Genomic DNA, 23,393 nt, shown 5'->3' with positions numbered 1-23,393 from the left:
AAATAACAAACTACACAAAGGCATGTAATAGTCAAGATTCCAGAAATTCAACACAAGAACGACAGAATACACATTCTGCTCAGCAGCACATGGGACCTTCTCCAAAACAGACAACATACTAGCTCACGGAACATGCTTAAGTAAATGCAAAAGAATTGAAATTATACCATGTATATAATCAGATCCTACTGCAATGAAATTGGAAATCAATGGAAAAAGAAGCCATGAAAACACTCTCCTGAAAAACCAATAGGTCGCAGATGAAATTAAAGAAGAAATTAGACAGTTTCTACAATTAAACAATAATCCGAATACAACATACCCAAACTTATGGGCTGCAATGAAAGCAGTCCTACGAGAGAAATGTATAATGGTTAATTCTCACATCAGAAAAACAGACCAACCTCAAATAAATAATAACCTAAGGCTGAACCTTAAGGTTCTAGAAAAAGAAGAGCAAGTTAAACCCAAAGCTCTTAGAAAGTAGTAAATTATAAAGATTAGAGCAGAAATTAAAGCAATTGAGACTAAGAAAACAATATAAAGAATCAATGAATCAAAGAGTTGGTCCTTCGAAAGATTAAATAAAATAGACAAACCCTTATCCAAAAGAAGGAAGAAAAGGCCCTAAAATACCCAATTAGGAATGAAAAGGATGACATCACAACAGATCCTGCAGAAATCCAAAAGATCATCAGTACCTACTTTGAGAATCTGTACTCTAATAAAATGGAAAACTCAGAAGAAACATAGATACATATGAATTACCAAAGCTGAATCAAGAAGATATAAAAATTCTGGGCCAGGGATTTAACTCAGTGGTTCCGCCACCTGCCTCGAAAGCGGAAGATCCTGAGGTCGATCCCCAGTACCAAAAAAGAGAAGAAGATATAAAAATTCTAAATAATCCAATATCAGTCAATGAAATTGAAAAAGTAACAGTAAAAAGATAACAACACCCGAACCTTGATGGATTCCCTAAGTTCTACAAGAAATTTAGAAAAGACCTAATGCCGCTACTTCTCAAACTCTTTAATGATATTGAAAGGGAAGCAACACTCCCAAAGTCACTCCCAGCAGCAAGCATCACCCTGATACCAAAACCAGAGAAGGATGCAAAAGAAAAAAGAGCTACAGGCCAATCTCCTTAATGAACATAGATGCAAAAATCCTCAATAAGATACTGGCAAACGGAATGCATCAAATCATCACAAAGATTATACACCATGACCAAGTAGGATTCATCCCAGGGATGCAGGGATGGTTTGGTATGTACAAATCAATAATTGTAATACACCATATTAACCGTTCCAAGGACAAAAATCACATGATCATCTTGATAGACGCAGAAAAAGCATTTGATAAAGTCCAACACCAATTCGGAATAAAAAAAAAATTGAAACAGAAGGTCCTTATCTCAATCTGATAAAAGCCATCGATGACAAACCAATGGCCACTGTCATACTAAATGGTCAAAAACTGAAAGCTTTCACTCCAAAATCAGGAACAAGACAAGGATGCCCACTATCACCACTCCTGTTTAATATAGTTCTGGAAACATTAGCCATGGCAATTAGACAAGAGAAAGAAAAACAAGGAAATGGTAGGAAAGGAAGAAGTTAAACTATCATTATTTGTGGATGACATGATACTTTATATAGAAGACCTCAAAAACTCCACCAAAAGATTCCTAGAATAACCAAATTGTCAGTGTAGCAGGACACAAAGTCAGCACTCAAATATCAGTAGCTTTCCTGCACATGAATAACAAACATCAGGAAAACAACACATTTCACAATAGCATCAAGAAAAATGAAATACTTAGGAATCAATGTAACCAAGGAAGTAAAAAACTTGTACACTGAAAACTACAGGACTCTGAAAAAGGAGATCAAAGAGGACATCAGAAATGGAAAGACATCCCCCGTTCTCTGATAGGCAGAACCAATATAGTGAACTCCCAAAACTGTTACACAGATTTAATGCAATATCAATCAAAACACTAGGGCTGGGGATGTAGCTCAGTGGTGCCACCGCCTGCCTCGCAAGTGCAAGGACCCGAGTTCGATCCCTGGTACCAAAAAGATAAAAAATAAAAAAAATAAAAAATAAATAAAAAAGCTGTTCACAGAAGTGATGGCAGAAAACTTCCCAAGCAGGGGAAAAGAACTTGACATACAGATAGATAAGTGAGGCATATAGGACTCCAACTAGCCTTGATCAAAAAAACTCTACACATAGGCATATAATAGGATTCCAGAAACCCAACAGAAGAACAAAGTTCTACAAGCAGTGAGAGAAAAGAAACAAATCACATACAAAGGAAAGCCCATCAGAATCACAGCAGACTTCTCAATGCAAACCCTCAAGGCGAGAAGAGCTTGGAGTGATGTACTTCAAGCCCTAAAGGAAAACAGTCTCCAACTCAGATTGATGTACCCTGCAAAATTATCTTTCAAAATTGATGGAGAAATAAGATACTTTCATGATAAAGAGCACCTCAGGAACTTCATGAATACCAAACCAGCACTCCAAAACATTTTAGAGAATATTCTAGGAAAAGACAATGAGGATCACAACCCCAGGAAGCCCAGCAGAATGAATCCATTGAGCGTGACAAATTAAACACAAAGCGGGAGAATCCAACAAAAAGAAAAAGTCATGACAAGGCTTTTAAAACTTTTAACTTCATCTCCCTGATGAGTGTATAACTCAATCTCGTTATTGCTCATGATTAGTATTTTTCTGATTCTAGTGTTGCACACCTTTCCTTGTGCTGTACTGGCTATTTATCATCTTCTTGTGTCTACTTTTTAATTGAGTTGTCTATTAATGAGCTGTAAGAGCTCTTTATATATTCTGGTCATAGGTTATATGCATTGTAAACATGATCTGTTTAAGGACTACTTTTCATTTTAACGATGTCATTTAAAATTCTAAATTTTGATGGAATCTCATTTATCAATTTTTTTCTTTTATGCATCATGTGTTTTGTATCCTAGGAAGCTCTTGCCTACCCTAAATTCATAAACATTTTCCCTTATAATTTCTCCTTAAAGTTTTATACTTTTAGGCTTTCATATTTAGGTTCATAGATCCTTTCACGTTATTTTTATGTATGAAAATAAAAGGTTGAGGTTAATTTTTTATACACGGACACCAGGTGTTCTAGTGCCATTTGCTGAAAACACTATCTTTTCCTCGGCTCTTGAATTGAGTTCATATTCTGTAAAATGTTAATGTTAAATACTGTCAAAACTCAGTGGACCATATATGTGTGGTTCTATTTCTAGATTCTCTGTTTTATTCCAATGATCTATATGTCTTTCCTTACACCAACACTGCCTTGATTACTGTAGCTTTAGAGGAAGTCTTAAAATTAGGTACTAAACATCTTCCAACACTGTTTTTTTGTTTTGTTTTGTTTTTGTTTTTACTTTTCTAGGTCCTTTGTACTCCTACATAACTTTTAAATTTCAATATGCAGTTCTTCATTTACAGCAAGTATACACAGACCTGAATTTTTATATATACCTTGTGTTTTCTAATCCTGCTAAATTCAAATACAAGTTCTCGGGGCTCCTAGAGATTTCTTGGTATATTCTCTGTAGATGATCATTTCATCTACATATAAAGATTTTGCTTCTACCTTGCCAGTCCTATCCTAATTGTGTCATTTTATTGCCAGACTATTTTGGTTTGGGCCTATGTTTCAAAGTTTAACGGACAGATGAAGAGTAAGCATATCTGCCCTTGTCCCCCCCTTAAGGAGAAAGCATTGTATCTTCTCCATTCATATAAGGCGCTCTCACTGGAAGTATGGAGTACATGTCTTTAATCTGTTGAGAAGGTTCTGTTCTACTTCTAGTCTCCTGATAGCTTTTACCATGAACAGCTGTAGAATTTAGTCCAATACTTTTTCTCCAACTAGTGTCAGGATCATATGGCTTTTTCCTTTCCTCTGTTAAAAGGATGACTTTTGGGGTGGATCTTCCAATGCTGAACCAACACTACCATCCCTACAATAAAACCACTTTCTACATACTGCCAGATATAACTTCTAATAGTTTGTTTTATTAAACAAATTTCTATCTATGTTCATACTTTTTTCTTTTATTATCTTTATCCAGTTTTAGGATTAGCACAATGTCGATTTCCTAAAATGAGGGGAGAAGTGTTCCTTCTTTTTTCTGCTTTAAATGTTTGATATAATTTATCAGTTAAAATGTTTATGAGCCTGCTGTTGTCATATAGGTAGGTTTTCAAGCTAGGAATATACTTTCTTTAATGGGTGCTATTCAAATTTTATATTTCCTCCAGAGTTAGTTTCATTAATTTGTCTTCCAAGGTACTTCCTAGAAGTTGTCAAATTTACTTCAAAACAGATTTTTGAAATATGCTTTCTATATCCTTTTACATTCTGTAAAATCTGTGGTAATGTCTCCTAGATCTTGACATTATAATTTTAAAAATGTATAATTGATGTTGTGTGATAAGACGTAAAGGTCTAAAGGAGCAGGGGAAGTGGGAGGGGTAGGGGAAAGGAAAGAAGGGAAAAGAAAAAGTATGAGAAAAGGAAAAAAATGGAAACAAAATCTTTGCAAATAAGGAAGGGTGGAGGGGGTGAAGGGAGGGCAGGGGAAGGGGGAAAAAATAAGAACCAAGATATTCATGTAATGATACAAGATCCCAATGATGTATGTAACTGTATTTTATACCTAAAATGTATCAATAAACTTAACGGGGGGGGGGAATATATATATATATGTATACACACACACATACATATATATATATATATATATATTAAAGACCCAATCCAAAACTGGCATCTGAAATGATTAGACACTTTTCAGATGAAGAAGTACAAACAGCAAATAAATATATGGAAAAATGTTTAATATCACTGGCCATTCAAGGAATGCAAATTAAAATAACACTGAGAGCCGGGGATTTAGCCCAGTGGTTCCGCAGCCTGCCTCACAAGTGCAAGGACCCAAGTTTGATCTCTGGTACCAAAAAAAAAAAAAAAAAAAAACCACTGAGATTCCATCTTACTCCATAAAGAATGGTTGCTATCAAGAAATCAACCAGTGGGCCGGGGATTTAGCTCAGTGGTTTCGCCGTCTGCTGCGCAAGCGCAAGGACCCGAGTCTGATCCCCAGTACCAAAAAAAAAAAAAAAAAGAAATCAACCAGTAACAAATGTTGGTGAGGCTGTGCAGAAAAAGGAACCCTTCTCCATTGTTGGTGGGAGTGTAAATTGGTACAGCCACTATGGATATCAGTATGGAGATTCCTCAAAAAACTAAAACTAGAGGTTCCATTTAACCAAGCTGTCCCCCTTCTAGGTATCTTTCCAAAAGAGTTAAAAGCATCATGCCGCAGTGACATATGCACACTCATGTTTATAGTAGCACAATTTACAATAGCTACATCTTGGAAACAGCCCAAATCCCCATCAACAGATAAATGGATAAAGAAAATGTGATATTTATGTTCAATGGAGTACTACTCTGCCATGAAGGAGGATAAACTTGAGTCATCTGTAGGAAAATGGATGCATAATCTTAAGTGAAATGAATCTGACACACAAGTTTAAATATTTCATTATTTCTCTTGTGTGAGAAACCCAAAATATAAATAAAGGGTAAAATGGGGCCAGGGATTTAGCTCAGTGGTGCTGCCACCTGCCTCGAAAGCGCAAGGTCCTGAGTTCAATCCCTGGTACAAAAAAAAGGGGTGGGGTGTAAAATGGAGGATAGATATTGGGAAGTAGAAAGAACATGTACAAATGGGAAGGGGGCCAAGGAAGGGGAGAGGGTAAAGAGAAGGAAGGGAAAAGGGATTAAAGAAAAAAAGAATGGAAGGCAGAGGGGAAGGCAGGTCAAAGGGAGGGGAGGGAAATGGGAAAAAAGAATTAAGACATATTATGCACAGGTACAAATTCCCTTTGATGAATGTGACTGTTATGTATGGCAAATACGTACTCCGTTAGTTACCTTTCTCTCTCACTGCTGAGACAAAATATCCGACACCCAAAGTTAAAAGGTAGGGGGTTTATTTAGCTTACAGTTCATAGAAGTTTCAGTCCATAATCAGCTGACTCCAAGGCAGGGATGACAAAGAGGCATGGCAGAGAAGAAACAACATGGTGCACACAAAGCAACAAAGGTACCGAGAGAGTTGAACAGCATCTTTTTGCCCCTTCTGTCTTATTCAGACTAGCGGGATTAGGGTGGTGCCAAATTAATCACTCACATGCAGTGGTTTAGTAATCTCAACCCCTTTACCCCAGCATCACACATTCCAGATTCAACTAACTCTGAAAAAGAAAGTCTGACTTCATCGGCATGAGGTTTTGGGGGACATCTAAACACAAACCATAACATGTACTAAAAAAAATTTTTAAAGGTGGATATGGTGCCACATGCCTGTAATCCCAGCACTCAGAAAGCTGAGGCAGGAGGATAGCTGTGAGTTTGAGGCCAGCCTGGGCTACATAGTGTGTTCAAGTCCAGCCTGGATTACATAACAAGACCCTGGGTCCAAAACACACACATACACACACATACACACACACACACACACACACACACAATTGATAAATAAAAACTAAATTAAAAAATAAATAAAACAGCAGATCAACAACACCACAAGACTCAGGAGACAAGATACTGTGATCTTTTAATGAAACCATTTATTTAAATCCATTACTAAATAAATTTTATTACGTTAGTATTTTTTTAAAGAAAGAATAAAAGGCAATTCTCAACTCCAAAGTTAACCACTGGCCTTGGGAAGATCCTTCCAGACTTCCGTATTGATATACCTAACTAACCTCAGAAAACATTCCTGCAGGGGTGGTCACAATTGGAGCATGCTGTCCAAGATATTCTGCAACTGACATTTTTAGGTACTGAACAATATGCTTTGTGTCTTCCGTGTCAACGGGGATGGGGCTGCTGCACTGTCCCTAACTCCTGCACAACCTGCCTTAGGAGCTAGACCACCATGTGGGCAGCTATGGGTGGGCACCTATAAACCACACTGCAAAGAACATCTTTCATGTTCCACACCACATATGTAATATCCCAGAGCCCTTTATGGTGCTGCAAGCTTCTCGCCTTTGAAACATCAGACCCTGTCCTGTTGGCTCAAACATTTCACACCCTTGTGTATACTAGGCAAGTTTCTTATTCCATGTGGGCCCCACGGGAACTTCCAATCATCACCTTGGGAAGACATGGACAGGGCTGATCTTGTTTTCTACCTGCTATTTCACAGTCATTTACATTTCTGCAAAACTACATCTCCCTCAGCCATATCTACATGTATCGTGATGAGAAGAAAAAATGTTTGTTAAATGTGGCTGAATTCTCCCCCACCACAGATGCCAATTATAAGGTAAATTATAAGATAAATTATAAGGCTATAGGATGTGGATCTGTCTGTACCCCAAGACCTGCTGAGGTGACTTACAGGAGGCTGGGCAGATGGATAACACGAATGGAGAGGGCACAGACAGACGCACATCATGCTTGAGATGCAAAAGGCCAAAGGAGGAAAGGCCAGGACATAGCTGCCTTCATGGGTACCTTGGGATCCCAACTTATGAAGCACATGCATTGCAGGAAGTGGGGGCACATGTCTGTAATCCCAGCATTCTGGGAGGCTGGGCCAGGAGGACTGCAAATTCAAGTCCAGCTTGAGGAACTTAGCAAGACCCTATCTCAAAATAAAAAATAATAGATGGGCATTCATTATAGCACATACCTGTTATCTCCGCTGAGTCAGGAGGACTGAGAGTCTGAGGATAGCCTGAGGCCCTGCCTCAAAACACAAAGGGTGGGGATCAGCCTACAGACGTACCTCAGGGCAAAGGCCTTGGGTTTGAACCCCAGTACTACAATCAATTAATCAACCACATGCATTTACAACTCTCTACAGTTTAATATAATGTGTGTGCAAATCAATAAATATATCATAAACAGAAGCAAGGACAAAAATCACATGATCACTTCAACAGGCACAGAAAAAGTTTTGACAAAATCCAACATCCATTTATGACAAAAATTGAAGAAAATAGGTGTAGAAGGACCTTATCTCTACCTGATGAAAGCTATTTCTGACAAACCTACTGCCAACATCATATTAGATAGGGAAAAACTGAAAGCTTTTCCTCTAAAATCAGGTATAAGACAAGGATGTCGGCTATCAACACTCCTGTTCAATGTAGTACTTGAAACTTTAGTCAAAGCAATCAAGCAAGAGAAAGAAAAAAGGGGACAGGAGGCCAGGGATTTAGCTCAGTGGTTCCGCCACCTGCCTCACAAGCGCAAGGTCCCAAGTTCAATCCCTGGTACCAAAAAAAAAAAAAAAGAAAAAAGAAAAAAGGGGATACATTTAGGAAAGGAAGAAATCAAACCATCCTTATTTGCAGACGACATGATCTTTTACATAGAAGACCCCAAAAATTCCACCAAAAGACTCAGAACTAATAAATTCAGCAAGGTAGCAGGATAGAAAATCAACAGTATTTCTATATATCAATAATGAACCGGGCCGGGGATTTAGCCCAGTGGTTTTGCTGCCTGCTGCGCAAGCACAAGGACTGAAGTTCAATCCCCGGTACCAAAAAACAAACAAACAAACAAAATAATGAACCCACCAATAAAGCAATCAGGAAAACAATACTATTCACAACAGCTTCACGAAAAATTAAATACTTAGGAATTAACCTAACAAAGGAAGTAAAAGACCTCTATAATGAAAACTAGTACTCTGAAAAGAGGACATCAGAAAATGGAGAGACATTCCCTGTTTCTGGACAGGCAAAACAGAAACTGTCAAAATGGCCATACTACCAAGACTAATAATAGATTTAATGCAAGCTCAATCAAAGTACCAATCATAGAACTAAAAAAATTCTAAAATTCATATAGAACCAGAAAAGACCCAGAATAGCAAAAACAATCCTGGGTAACAAGAGCAAAGCAGGAAGCATCACAGTCCTGGATTTCAAGTTACATTATACAGCTATAGTGACTTTAAAAAAAACATGGTAATGGCACAAACACAGATATGTGATCAATGGAACAGGACAGAGGATGCAGAAATAACCCGAGGCACACTCAGTTATCTCATCTTTGACAAAGGAGCCAAAAACACAGCCTCTTTAATACATGGTGCTGCTCTGCAGAAGGCTGAATCTAGACCCACACCCTCACTGTGCATTAAACTAAAATCAAAATGGATCAAAGAACTAAATATTAAAACAGAAACACAATCTGCTATAAGATAAAACAGGTAAAACTCGAGGACACAGGCACAGGCACAGGCAATGACTTTCAGAACAGAACCCCAACTGCACAAGAAATAGCAAGAATCAGCAAATGGGATTGTATCAAATTAAGAAGTGTCTGCACTGCAAAGGAAACAACCAATAGAGTAAAGAAACAAACGACAGAACAGGAAAACATTTTTCCAGCTACTTCCTGGACACAGGACTAATATCCAGAATATGTAAAGAACTCAAAAATTATACCCCCCCCAAAAAAGATCCAATCAAAACATGGGCAACTGAAATGAACAGAGCCTTCTTAGAAGTACAAATGACCAATAAATTCAGGAAAAAATGTTCAACATCTCTGGCCATCAGACAAATGCAAATGAAAACAACGCTGCCTGTCATCTTCCAGAAAGAATGGCTATCGTCAAGAAATCAAGTAAAAACAAATGCTGGGGGGTGAGGCACATTGTTGCTGGAAATGTAAACTAGTGCAACCACTAGGAAATCAGTATGGTAACTCCTCAAAAAACTAAAAGTACAAATTTCATCCAACCCATCTCTTCTCCATCTAGGTATCTTCCCAAAAGATGTAAAGATATTCCAGTACAGGGATACATGCGTGCTCATGTTTATAGCAGCACAACTCATACCAGCTACATCTTGGCAGTGGTGTACATATCCATCAGCAGATGAATGGATAAAAAATCGTGGTATTTATACACAATGGAGTACTACTTTTCCATAAGGAAAGATAAATTTGAGTCATTTGTAGGAAAAGGCACACACCTTGCGATATAATGTTGAATGAGATAAATCAGACACAAGTTTAAATACTGAATAGTTAGTTTCTCTTATGAGAAATCCAAAATATAAGTAATTTAAAGATCAAAATAAAAGACAGACGGGGTCAGGGACTTAGCTCAGTGGTTCTGGCGCCTGCCTCGAAAGCGCAAGGTCCAGAGTTTGATCCCCGGTACCAAAAATAAAATAAAATAAAATAAAATAAAATAAAATAAAAGATAGATAGGGGCCAGGGATTTACCTCAGAGGTTCTGCCTCCTGCCTCGCAAGCGCAAGATCCCAAGTTCAATCCCTGGTACCAATAAATACATAAATAAATAAAAGATGGATAATAGCAGATAGATCTTTTCCAATTGGGAAGAGGACTAGGAGATGGGGAAAGTATAAAAAGAATGAAGGAGCCAGGGATTTAGCTCAGTGGTTCCGCTGCCTGCCTCCCAAGCACAAGGTCCCGAGTTCGATCCCTGATACCAAAAAAAAAAAAGGAAATCAATCACATATCCATCTTTTTGGGCTGGGGATTTAGCACAGTGGTTTCGCCGCCTGCTGCGCAAGCGCAAGGACCCGAGTTCGATCCCTGGTAACAAAATAAAAAATAAAAAAATAAAAAGAATGAAGATGTGCCATGTACATGTACCAACTTCCCACAATGAATGTAATCATTATATACTGCAAACATAAAAAATTAAAATTGAAAATAAAACCAGACAAATTTTAAAATAAAAATAAAAGATCTTCATATGTGTGTGTGTTACAGTGTATATAAAATACATGCATATGTAGAAAAAAACTAGAAGGGAACACGCCAGAAGCATAAAGGGGTATGTCGGGTTAGTTAATGGCTGTGCATGTGATTTTTATCCCCCTGCTGTGTGTTTTTCCGCTTCTTCAAATGAACAGAATCCACGGGGAAGGTGTTAGAAAGGTGGCAGGATCTGGTTTTGGGGTGAGCCCAAGGCACAAGGCTTGAGAGGTGGGTCCCGGTCGGTGGTGGTGAACCCATGGCCAGCAGCCCACCATGTGCACACAGCGCCCTCTCTGCTGCCTCACAAGCCACCACGCCCAGCAGCCGAGCACCGGATGCTCAGGTTCGGCTGCAGCATTGTCACTTTGTGACAAGTAAGAGGGTTTGGACTGCGGTTCAGGTGCTCGGTCTCTCGGTCTCTCAAAGGTTCGCCATCCCTGGTCTGGGGTGTCTCCACTGGGGCTCAGGGGAGTTGTGACGCCACAAGGAGCTCCCCACCCTCAACCACGCAGGGACTGCACTGGGGCCCCTGAACCCAGACCGCTAGGAGAAGCGCAGGTCCAGCAATCACAGAGCTTTCTCTTTTCCAGATGAGTTGCCAACATTTAAAAACCAAGAGGAAGCTACCTTGGAAACGAAACAGAAAATATGTATATTTTGTTACATTTTTCTAAAAAGCAGAGAAGACTTAAATTTTTCTTTTGGTACTGGGGATCAAACTGAGGACCTTGCGCTTGTGAGGCAGGCACGGTGCCACTGAGCTAAATCCTCAGCCCAAGACCTAAATATTTTGTGATATTGTGCCTATTCATTCATAAAGGAACTGTGGACAAAAACAAACAAACAAAATCAAATGACAGTATTTCAGGGCAGGATGAGAGATTTTCCACTGGATATAGTTTTGTTTCCTGAGTCGAGTAAACATAGAAACCTTTTTTTGCTTTCTTGGTGATGGTGGTGCTGGGGATGGGACCCAGGGCCTCGGGCATGCCAGCCAAGTGCTCTGCACCGAGCTACAGCCCCAACAAGATGCCTTTCAAACAACTACATTTTTTTTTTGGTTCTGTTTTTTTTTTTTCCAAGATAGGGTCTTGCTTTGTAGTTCAAACTGGCCTTGAACTCAATATGTAGTCCTCGCTGGCCTGGAACTTGCAGCAATCCTCCTGCTTCAGCCTCCCAAGTGCTGGGATTACAGGTGTGCGCCACCACACCCAGCTTACAACTACACTTTTAAAAGCCAACCGATAAAAGGCAACGTGATGAATGACATTTTATATATGCTGGACATTAACTTTCTAAAAATAAGTAATTTGTGATTTCATTTCATATCAGAATGTGGTGAACAGCTGTGGAACTAAAAACCTCAAATCGAGTCAGGGTGTCTCACGGAAAACAAGTTTCTAACTCGTGTGTGTGCTAACTCCCAGTCACGTTGCCCTGGCCGGAAGGGAGCAGCACCTCCCCGCATCTGGGTGGGACTCGGCCCACACCCTCAAGGTTTCTGTCCCCCACCGCCCGGCCCCATCAGCATCGGGCTGTGTGCGCTGCCGCTTCCTGGCAGCCGGTAGGTGCCTAGGGCTGCAGGTGGTGAGTTCCCCGGGTAGAGGAGTCTATTACCCAAGGAAGGAAGCTTGGACGAAGTTCTCTCTAGTTCCCAGCCTCCAGCCGTGCTTACAGGAAGAGAAGAAAACTGCACTGCATTCCAAAAGCACCTCTGTGGCTTGCACAGAAGAAAGAATCCCCACCTCGTTCTCGGCAGCACATCTGACCACACAGCACAGCACGCACAGTGCAGATACCCACCCACCGCCCCTCAGCACCTGGCTCGCTCTCCTTCATAAGGACTTCTGCACCAGGTCCTTTTCATCTCTCACCTGATACCAAGAATAAGGTTGTTTTTGTTTCTTTAAGGAGGACTCAGCCAGCCATGGTGGTGCACGTCTGTAATTCCAGCATGCAGAGGCTGAGGCAGGAGGATCACCATGAGTTCCAGGCCAGCCTGAACTACATAGCGAGATCCTGTCTCAAAAAAGGGGCCAGGGATTTAGCTCGGTGGCACCGAACCTGCCTCTCAAGCTCAAGGTCCTGAGTTCGACCCCCAGTACCGAAAAATCAATCAATCAATCAATACAATCCAGTGCACTCCCAGTCTGCTGGCTGAAGGCGCTGACTTCCTTAGAAGGTCACCATCCAGTTTTGCTTGGGGGAGAGATGGGAAGAACTTCCTGCCTTTAGCCTCTAAGGCTCTGAACAGACAATGCCGCCTACTCACCAGCGGGACCCAGTAGGTATAGAGGGCGCCAAGCCGCATCTCAGGGACAAACTGGGAACAGGCGAGAAGTAAGAAATAGAGGTTGAAGAAGTACTTGAACTGGTTGAACAGCACCTGCAATGCAGACAGCAGAGAGGAGACGTCAGGGCTTGGCTGACAGTCAAGGTTTGGAATGCTTAGTGGGAAGCGACATTAAAAACACTTCTGTAAGGCTGGGCATGGTGGCACACCCCATGTAACCCAGGAGGCAGGAGGATCACTGGGAGTTCAAGACCAGCCTGGGCTACAAAGTGACTTCAAGCCCAGCCTGAACTACATAGTAAAACCCTGTCTCAAAAATAAATAAATAAAAACAAAAATTGTAAAACCACTTCTATATAATACAACTCATAAACTGGGTGTGGTGGCGTACATCTATAATCCCACCACTCAGGAGGCTGAGGAAGGAGGATCACTGCAAGCTCGAGTCCAGCCTGGGCCACCTCGTGAGTTTAAAGCCAGCCTGAACTACATGCTGAGACCCTATCTCAAAAAACCAGAAAGAGGGCCGGGGATTTAGCTCAGTGGTTCTGCCGCCTGCCTCACAGGGGCAGGGGTCCGAGTTCAATTCCCAGTACCAAATTAAAAAAAAAAAAACGGAAAGAGAGAGAGAGAAAGCAAGCTAGCTATTTTTCACACAAAGCTTAAATAGTTCCTTTCTTTCTTCTTTCCTTCCCTCCTCTCTCCACCATACCCCATACTGGAGATTGAACCCAGGCCCCTTCCATTGAGCTACATCTGCAGCCCTTTCTAAATTTTTAATTTTGAGACAGGGTCTTACTAGGTTGTTAAATTATCCAGGCTGCGCTCAAGGATCCTCCTGCCTCGGCCTCTCAGAGTGCCAGGATTACAGGTGTGCACCACCACACCCAGCTAGTTCCATGTGTTATTTAGGAAAACACGTGCAATAAACATACCATTTGCGAAACTAAATGATATATACTTGGAAAATGTAAACACCAAATTGAGAAGAGTTGTTATCGGGTGGGGCCAGGCTGAGTAACCAACTGGGGAAGGGGCAGGCAGGGAATGTCAACTGTATCCATTCAATTTTCATTTCTTCTTTTTTTCTTTCTCTGGTATTGGGAATCGAACTCAGGGCCTTGCACTTGCCAGGCAGGCATGGCGCCACTGAGTTACATGGCCAGCTCAGTTTTTATTTCTAAAACAATACATTTTTTGAGTCCAGGCAGGCAACGTGGAACCTTGTTTAGGAAGCAGTTTTAGTAGGAAGTGCTTATGCTGTCATGTTGAGTCAAAAAAGCAAGACAAAAAGTTATATCCACAACATGATTTTGACACCCTGGAACACCCTGAAACAGAGATGGATGGGAGCCTCACTTAGAGCTTTTGACGACATAAACAGACCACTGCGCACACGCCATAGGTTCTCCAGCACTGCCCCAGACCCTGCGGACTGCCAGGGGACCCAGGCTGATGGCACAGAGCCAGCCCTGGCCAGTGAGCGAAAGAAGAGAGGAAGCATCTTGGTTCTTCAAGGCTAAGGCGATTCCAAGTCCTTCTGCCTCCCGCCTGTCCCTGTGACTTCGGTGACATACGCTCCCTGGGTGCCCCTGCCAGCTGGATGCTACTCCCGTCCCCACTCAGTAACTATGGCCAGGCCAGGAGACAGGGAAGGGGCCCAGTCTCATTCTGCAAAAGAGAGAAAACTTTCCTTCACTGCAGATACGGGGATTTAGCCCAGTTGTGGTTTATGGTAACTAACAATGAATACGGCAAAATCTCCCTCCAGGCCAGTGGTTTTGCCACCTGCTGCGCAAGTGCAGGGACCCAAGTTCAATCCCTGGTACCAAAAAATAAAAAATCTACCTCCAAAACCATTCAAATTAACTTTGAACTACACTAAAATATGTCTCTCCCTGTAGGACAACACTGCCATGTTCTTCCTGCATTGGAGCCAACTACTGCTGTTCTTCTGCAGTTAAACTGGTGCGTGCAGAGAGGCCACGCTACACCAAAAGAGACAGGGTGTAGACAGAGTGCGGGTGCATGTGTCTCAGACGAAAGGTCTGCCAAGGGCACATCTAGGACTTCTGTCAGCTAATGTAGGCGTGCTACGACTCCAGAAACATTTGCCAAAACTGTAAGTAGAAATTCTCCTTTTTGGGCTGGCTGTGGTGCCACACACCTGTAATCCCAGCACTCAGGAAGGAAGCTGAGGCAGAAGAACTGCTTAGTTTGGGGCCAGCCCGGGCTACACAGTGAGTTCAAGGCCAGCCTGAACTACAGAGTGAGACCCTGTCTCAAAAAACCGAAGAAATTCCCTCTGTGATGGTAGGATTAAGTTTTATCTTTCTCCCCCTGTATGTATTTTTATTTCCCAATTCTCCTGTATTGGCCACAGGTTACATGATAAGGAGGGGAGAAGACTTAACTGCTGTGGTACTTTTTCAATGTTCTGGTGATACTGCTTGGTCCCCCAAATACCTTCTTCAATCTTAGGCTCATTATATCCAATAAGCATGAGGTTATTCTCGTGGGCAGGTGGGTATCACAGCCTTGCAGTCAGCCGGCAGCCTTCCCCAGACACTCGGGCCAGGGAGACAAAGCTCAGGGGCCAGGGTGGCCGGGAGAAGACAGGGGTGTTCACAATCTCTGCCACAGGGACTCCGTCTGGTACGATGTCCCATAAATCTGTGGTGGGGAGCTGGGTGCTGTAATCCCAGAAACTCAGAAGGCTGAGGCAGGAGGATGGCAAGTTTGAGGCCAGCCTGGGCAATTTGGGGAGACTCTGTCTCAACGTAAAATAAAAAGGGCTGGGGACATAGCTTGGTGGCAAAGCCCTTGCCCAACCTATATGAGGACCTGGGTTCCGTCTCCAGTACTGAAAGAAAAGAAAAGAAACTATGGGAAAAGACTGTGGACACTGCACCTACCCCGGGAAGAAAGGTGAAGAAATTGTACTTCTGGTTGTTGATGACATTTCGAGGGTACCTCTGGTCCCTCTTCTCCGGGTGTCCCAGCCAGACAGTGCGAGGTCTGGGCTCCCCTCCACCACAGCATCGCAGCCACTCACAGCACCTGCGGGAGAGACAGGCCGTACAATGAGACCACGCCCACAGCCCGCCACGCCCGCGCCTGCCCAGGCCCGGCCCACCCTCCCATTCAGGTCACTCCTGCCTCCCCCATTCTCCTCGGAATATTTTCTCTAGAGCGGCCTGGTTGTGCCAGGCCAACTGCTGTCCTTCAGGGAGATGAACAAACAGAGCAGACGCTAAGAAGCTGTGGTTCAAATAAAACATGCTTTGTTCCAAAACACAAATCACTACCCAAAAGCAGAATTCCTTTAAAAATAAGAAGTAGATACGTCTCAGCAAGCACTATTATCACTCACTAAGTTGTGCAAACGAGAGGGGGAAGCACAGAACCCAGCACGGGAGTTTGCTAAGACAAGATGCGAGGCGCAGCGCCTCTGCCCGACTGTGAGGATCTCGGTCCACGTGAGCGGCCACTGGCCACGCCAGACGCTACATACAGGAACGGGGAGAGCGCCTCTCGCCCGGCTCTCCTTTCTCACAGCACACAGGCGGGGCAGAAACAGTCGGCCGGGGCTGGGCCAGCGAGCGGCTGCAGGGACCCTGAGCCAGGCCCCACACGGGCGGCGGCAGCACCGCCCCAAGGTACCCCGCTCCGCTCCGCTCCACCCCCCCCCCCAGGCCCCGCTCCAGGCCCCGCTCCGCTCCAGGCAAGGGAGCCCTGGGAATCGGGGCCCTGGCGAAGCAGAGGGACCTCCCAGGAGGGCAGCCTTCCCTGCAGGAGAGCGCAGGTGCCTCCTCCGGGGAAGCGACCCCAACGCCCCACCCGCTTCCCAGTGGGAGGAGAATCCCCAGCCTGCCTGCCCCCGAGATGCCGCAAATTGAGGCGAGCGCCACCGGACGCAACCACGACTCACACAATCGCATCCTCCCTCTCCCCTATGGCCGGGTGGAGCGGAGCCCACCGCGCCCTCAGCGCGCAGAGCTGAGCCAGCCAGCCAGCCGCCTGCTCTGACACTCAAAATTTCCAAGATGAAACACGATGCTCTTTCTTAAAAATAGCACCCTCATTCCAGTAAACCGGGGCGGGAGAGCCCCGGATGACGGCAGGTGCGCTCATCTCTCCCTCCAGCGGGCCGCTGGGAAGTTGAAGATCCAGGAGCCCCAGGGCCTCCCTCTCCCGTTCCTGGGCGCCAATCTCCCACGCTGGGCCTCGGGGTTCTGCTGAAGCCGTGTTAAACTGGGGGCGGGGGGGGGACCGACGACGACACTGTGCCTGACCGCCGCTCCTCTTGTGAGGACCCCCGGTGATCCCTGTAACAGCGGTCTCTTCTAGGGAAGGGTGAAAGTGAATTAAGACAGCCACAGAGCATCAGGCCCCTGTTCCTACAGGGTTTTGTTTGTTTCGGGTCACGCTGTGAGTTATTACCCCACGGTGCGCCCGCGTGCTAAAGGAGCGGAGTAACCCCGCAGCAAGCACTGTCGTTGCAAAGGGCCGGAAATGAGTTTCTGTCCCCCGTGCGTCAGAGGGACACTGGTGAAACAAACAGGGGTCACGCACAAAATGAATCCCAACAGCCTTTGCAGACTGGGGTGGAGCCAGGAGTGTGGCTCTCTTTGCAAGCTGCGCTGAATGGAAAAGCAAGGGGCTGAGAGGTGCAACTCTCCATGCGGAGCAAGAGGAAGAGGGGCGGCCCAGCCCGCCGACCCTGGCGCTCTCTCAAGGGGAGAGCCGGAGAGCCGGGAGACCTCCTCCCGCCCTGTGGGTCATCTGCATTTTAGCAGCGCGCTCGCACTGTCTAAATGCATCAAGGGAGAGCCCTCTCTGAAGCGCCCCTCCGAATCAAAGCGCGGCCCAGATTCTGGGGCACCAAACCAAGAACAACGCCCTCATCTTCTCCTTCCTTAGAATCTGACTGCAAAACGGGTGAAAGGTCTCTGAACTCAGACGAGGTGGGACATATGTACGGTACCCGTAAACCCCGTACCCTGGGAGGCTGAGCCAAGGGAATCCCATGTGTGAGCCCGGCCTGGGCAGCTTACTGAGACCTTGTTTTGTTTTGTGTTGTTTTTTGAGACAGGGTCTGGCTATGTAGTTCAGGATGGTCTTGAACTCACTATGTAGCTCAGGCTGGCCTGGAACTGGTGGCGATCCTCCTGCCTCAGCCTCCCAAGTGCTGGGATTAGAGGCATGAGCCACCATGCCCGGTGAGACCCTGTTTTAAATGTTTAAAAAGAGGTTTGGGATGTTGCTCTGGGTTCAATCCTCAGTACCACCAAAAAAACAAAACAACAAAAAAGCAAAACAAAAGACAAGACTCTGGATCAACCAGTCCCAGTGAATCAGCGCTACGTCCAACTCATTTAATCAATTTGATTTTCATCTCACCCACGTCTTACTGCAGTAAATATCACACTTTCAATACAGGATTAACTGTATTTACTGAATACTTAGTACCAACAACAAAGCAAATAATCAGAGCTTCTTTCTGCTGCACACTCTTTCACCAAGCATCCCCTGAGAACTCAGAGTTCCAGCTCCTCTGGGCAGGGCGCTGGGACAGTGAACAAGACAGACAAGCTATGCCCCTCAGAATCTGGGGTCTACAAGAGGGAGAGACACTGTGCCCTGCTGATTCTTTATTTTGATATAGGATCTCCCCAAGTGGTTAAGTTGCCCAGGCTGGCCTGGAGCTTGTCCAGGTGCACCACCACACCTGGCAGGTAATGAAATGTTTTAACACTGATTGCAGTCATGGCTGCACAAGCCTGTAAACATATAAAAACTGCTGAACTGTACACGCTAAATAGGTGAAGTGTAGAGTAGGTGAATGATCTTAATAAAACAGCTATATTATTAGCAAAAAAGTAGAAACAGGTCAGGCGTGGTGACACATCCCTACAATCTCAGCTACCTGAGAGGCTGAGGCAGGAGGATCCCAAGTTTGAAGCCAGCCTGGGGAACAGTGAGACCCTGTCTCAAGAAAGAAACAGGGCTGAGGATGTAGCTCACTAGTAGAGCCCCTGGATTCAGTTTCCATAGCACATACACAAACAAACGAACAAATAAATGCTGGAATAGGGAGATCACTGGGAGACGGTTGCCATCCAGCAAGAAAAGTCAACATCCAGACTGGGGTGGTAGCAGTGGGGAGGGTACAGATTCTCAATATGCTGCAGATGGAGAAATGCACACTCTCCAGAAAACTAAAAACAAGAAATACACTATCCCACTCAATGTACACAACAATCCTGCAAGCTAGGTTCCAGCAACATCTCCATTTCTGTGGCGGACAAACTGAGTCCTGGAGAAATCAGTGACGCGCCGGGATCCACTGTAACTCTGGTGCGTGGAACAGCGAATGGCAGCGGGGAGCCCAGGCTTGCCACAGCTGGACCGGACCTAAGAGCCCCCTGACCTGCGCTACTATTCACAGCCTGGGCTGCGGTTACTGGGCAGCCCCGTCTTCTGGTCCAGCCCCTTCCATGAACTGGAAGACACTTCCGGAGCCACTGAGAGCAACCGACGGCCCAGGCGAGCCGCTCCTTCCGGCCCCACACCCACCCATCCATCCCTGCCAGCTGTCTGGCTTCTCCCTCAGGGGGCGCGGGGGTCCCTGCCTTGGGAAGCGCACCCAACATACTTGCGGCTGCCCCAGCCTCCTGCCCAGACCACCCTGCGGCCGGGGTCGCCCCACTGGGGTCCTCTCCACAGGGAAACCTGCACCGGGGCCACCCCGCCCGGGCACAGACTCCCTCGCCGGGCTCAGGCAGTGGGTCCGTGGCCCTCGTGTCACCGAGGCGAGCCTAACGGGGACACAGTGTTCTGCAAGCCCCAGGCCTCCTGTGCACCCCGGTAACCTCCCCTCACACCCTGGGGTCAACCACTGTGCCTTACTGGCCCTCCCGCACCTGCAGCTGCTTCCTGCTGCCCGGGGACCCTTCCCAGTGTGTCCCTCCAGGGTCCACCCCAGGCCCTGGGCTGCCCCAGTCTTCCTCTGCCCTCAGCTCTTCTCTCTTAGCTTAACATATCAGCTTCCTCCCTCCTCCTTCTCACCAGGCCCGGCTGGGAGCAGCCCCATCTTACAGCTCGGGATAAAGAGCTCAGGATCCAGCCAAGCAGAGCCCTGGGCCCTCTGGACACGGCTTGAGAAGGCCCGAGGGGATCACTGGCCAGGATTTTGCTACAAATACTAGGGAATAAGTGCTGTTTAACCTGGGGTTCAGCAGCGGCCACGGAGCTCCCATGGGGAAACCCAGCCTGATCATGGAGGGATTAAACCCAGGCCTCTGCCCTGAATTACACCCCCACCTTTTAAATTTTTATATATTTATTTTTGCAACAGGGTCTCACTAAATCACTAACTGACCAGGCTGGGCTCAAACTTACAAGCCCCCTGCCTCAGCCTTCCAGAGTGCTAGGATTACAGGTAGGGTAAGGTTTTAAACCAAGCAGACCTAGGTGCAAATACCAGCCCAGGTCCACACTGGCTGTGTAGCTTTGGGCTACTCATTTCTTTGTTGTTGTTGTTGTGTGTTTGTTTTTGTTTTTGGAGACACGGTCTCACTGTGTAGTCCAGGCTGGCTTCAAACTCACAGTGATCCTCCTGTCTCAGCCTCCCAAGTGCTGGGGTTACAGCTGTGCCCGCCACACCTGGCTGGGCTACTCATTTCTAATTCCTGTGTTTTCTATCTGTGAAATGACAGTAGTGAGTACTGCCTTGTGGCATGACTGAGAATCAGGGCTCGTGCATATAAAGGGACTCGTTCAGTATCCTGCAGATAACAGGCAATCAATGAATTAGTATTACTAGGTATTATTTCTTACGAACTATTTTCCCAAATGAAAAATTAAACATGAAACAATTTTCTCATTGTCAATAGCAACAATTATTCTACTAAGTTAAGGCAGACACAGTGACACACACTTGTAATCCCAGCACTCTGGGAGGCTGAGGCAGGAAGATCTCAAATTTGAGCCATGCCTGGGCAACTTAGCACCTTGGCAAGGCCTCATCTCAAAATAAAAAACAAAAAGGTCAGAGGATGCAGCTCAGTGGTGGAGTGTCCGTGGGTTCAACTCAAAAAAAAAAAAGAAAAAAAAAAAATATATATATATATATACATACACACACACACACACACATATAGAGACACATAGAGAGAGAGAGAGAGAGTCTAGAAATGATTTAGTTTATATTGCTTCTTATTTATGCTACTTAAGTAAGAAAAACCAAAGGAGATTTTCTTAATAGTTTGACTAAAAAAATAGTCTATGACAGAAGTCTGCTGACCAAATATGCACTGGCCTCATGCAATGTCTGAATTGCAAAGGGAAGGCAAATACAGGGGAACAATGTTGCTGGAAAAGGTAACTAATGTAACAAGGAGTTGGCTCCCACTCTACAGTCAGGATATTGTATTGAGAAAGTATCTGCTCCGGGCTGGGTGGGGCTCAGCTGTACAGCGCTTGCCTGGTATGTGCCGGGGATGGGTTCGCTCCCCAGCACCCCCAAAGAGAAAAAAGTCACAACAAACAACTCTGCTCCTCCCAAACAGGAGAAGATACAAGCCCTGGGATCCAGTAGGCTTTCTTGTCTGATCCGGTAGGCTTCCTTAGACCAGAACCAGCAAACTCAGACCTCCAGGGGCTCATCAAGCAGCACCTGATGAAAAGCTATGGGACAGGACCCTACCGAAGACCCTACCAGGTCCCTTCCTACACGCGTGCGGTACAACAGATCGCCTGACCCGCAAGACAAGCACAGGACAGATTCTCAAGTACAACCTGATACAAGTTTAAACATTACGCAAACTAAAATCATATGGAGACACCAAGTTCCACCTTGCTCAGTTACACCTGGGATGGTCGGGAAGGACAAAACCACCTTGTTGGGAAGGGGCGCAACCAGCTGTCAAGTCACAAAGCCACATTCACTTTGGCGCTGTGATCCTCACCAAGGTACTCCACACATTCTAACACGGGCACAAAGACTTGCAGGTGATTCACTGTGATGTTTCTAATTAGGTGATTTTTTTTTTTTTGGTACCGGGGATCAAACTCAGGACCTTGTGCTTGTGTGGCACACACTGGAACCACTGAGCTAAATCCCCAGCCCTAACTGTGATGTTTCTAATAATAGCAAACCATTAGAAACCACCTAAATGTCCATCAGTGGAAGACTGGCTAGACCAGCTATGATGCCTCTATTCACTGGCACACTACAAAGGCATTAGATTAACAACTTAAAAATGAGATGAAACAGCACTTGGAAGGCAGGAGGATCACTGTGAGTTCGAGGTCAGCCTGGGCTACATAGTGAGTTCAAGACCAGTCTGAACTACATAGCAAGACCCTGTCTCAAAACACAAACAAAAAAAGATACACAAGCTCAAATATTGCATGGTTTCTCTTACATGAGAAAAGCAAAAACAGTGGACCCTTAACTTATGAACTCAATCGGCTCCCAAGGGAGGGTTGGTTGTAAGTCAATACAGATGAGATCTGGATGTTTCCCTGGGTACACGCTATAGATAACAAGAGGCAGATGAATCTTCCATTAACCTAATTAACCCAAGCTGTTCATATGTCAGGGCAGTTGTATCTTGAGGGTCCACTGTAAAGAGCAAAACAAGTCATAAACAGGAAATAGGAAGAAGCTCATATACTTCCCCAAATTACAAATTTCATGGTCTTAAAAATATTTCAACCTGGGCTGGGGGTTTAGCTCAGTGGTTCTGATGCCTGCCTCACAAGCATAAGGTCCCGAGTTTGATCCTCAGTACCAAAAAAATAAATTTCAACATATATCCATTTATACATTTATACTACTAGTTTATCACAGTTCACTGACAAGAAAGATTTGTATTATCTGTCTCTTTTTTGTAAGACCCTTTCTGGTGTATGTCATACTCTTCTACATGCTAATGACATACAGTGTAATAATACTGTATTGTCCTATCACTTATGAAATTGTTTTACTTTTTCATAAAATAAAAATATGAAATGAGCTCATAGTGTACTGAGGGGGGAGCAGTTTACACCATGCAGGGTGCACTGACAACTGAATAAAAATGTGCGTGTGTGTGTGTGTGGACAGATATAAAACACCTGTAGTTTTTAGACAAATGTTTGGAATCTCTCTAGAACAACTCAGAAGTTGATCACAGTGACTGCCTTGGGAGAGGAGGCCAGCTGGTTTTGCAATGTCTACACTCTGTGTCTTTGTAACACTGAACTGTGTGACTG

At 44.7% G+C, this 23,393-nt stretch overlaps 1 protein-coding gene across 3 annotated transcripts in view; it reads right to left on the bottom strand.

The window, feature by feature from the left end:
• The window catches only part of Atp9a (ATPase phospholipid transporting 9A), a 141,381-nt gene that overhangs the window by 96,862 nt on the left and 21,126 nt on the right, over nucleotides 1-23,393 (bottom strand). For all 3 annotated transcript variants that reach the window (XM_021238923.2, XM_004858042.4, XM_004858041.4), the window contains exons 2-3: nucleotides 16,046-16,190; nucleotides 13,110-13,223 (exon numbers count right to left, since the gene is read on the bottom strand). In XM_021238923.2, the coding sequence (XP_021094582.1) occupies nucleotides 13,110-13,223; nucleotides 16,046-16,190 (259 nt within the window). The remainder of the gene's footprint in view (nucleotides 1-13,109; nucleotides 13,224-16,045; nucleotides 16,191-23,393) is intronic.

Source organism: Heterocephalus glaber, unplaced genomic scaffold (genome assembly GCF_053883595.1).
Source record: "Heterocephalus glaber isolate CG9 unplaced genomic scaffold, H.glaber_assembly_v1.0 deba00001673, whole genome shotgun sequence".
NCBI classification, from domain to species: domain Eukaryota; kingdom Metazoa; phylum Chordata; class Mammalia; order Rodentia; family Bathyergidae; genus Heterocephalus; species Heterocephalus glaber.
This window is presented reverse-complemented; position numbering and strand designations above follow the sequence as displayed.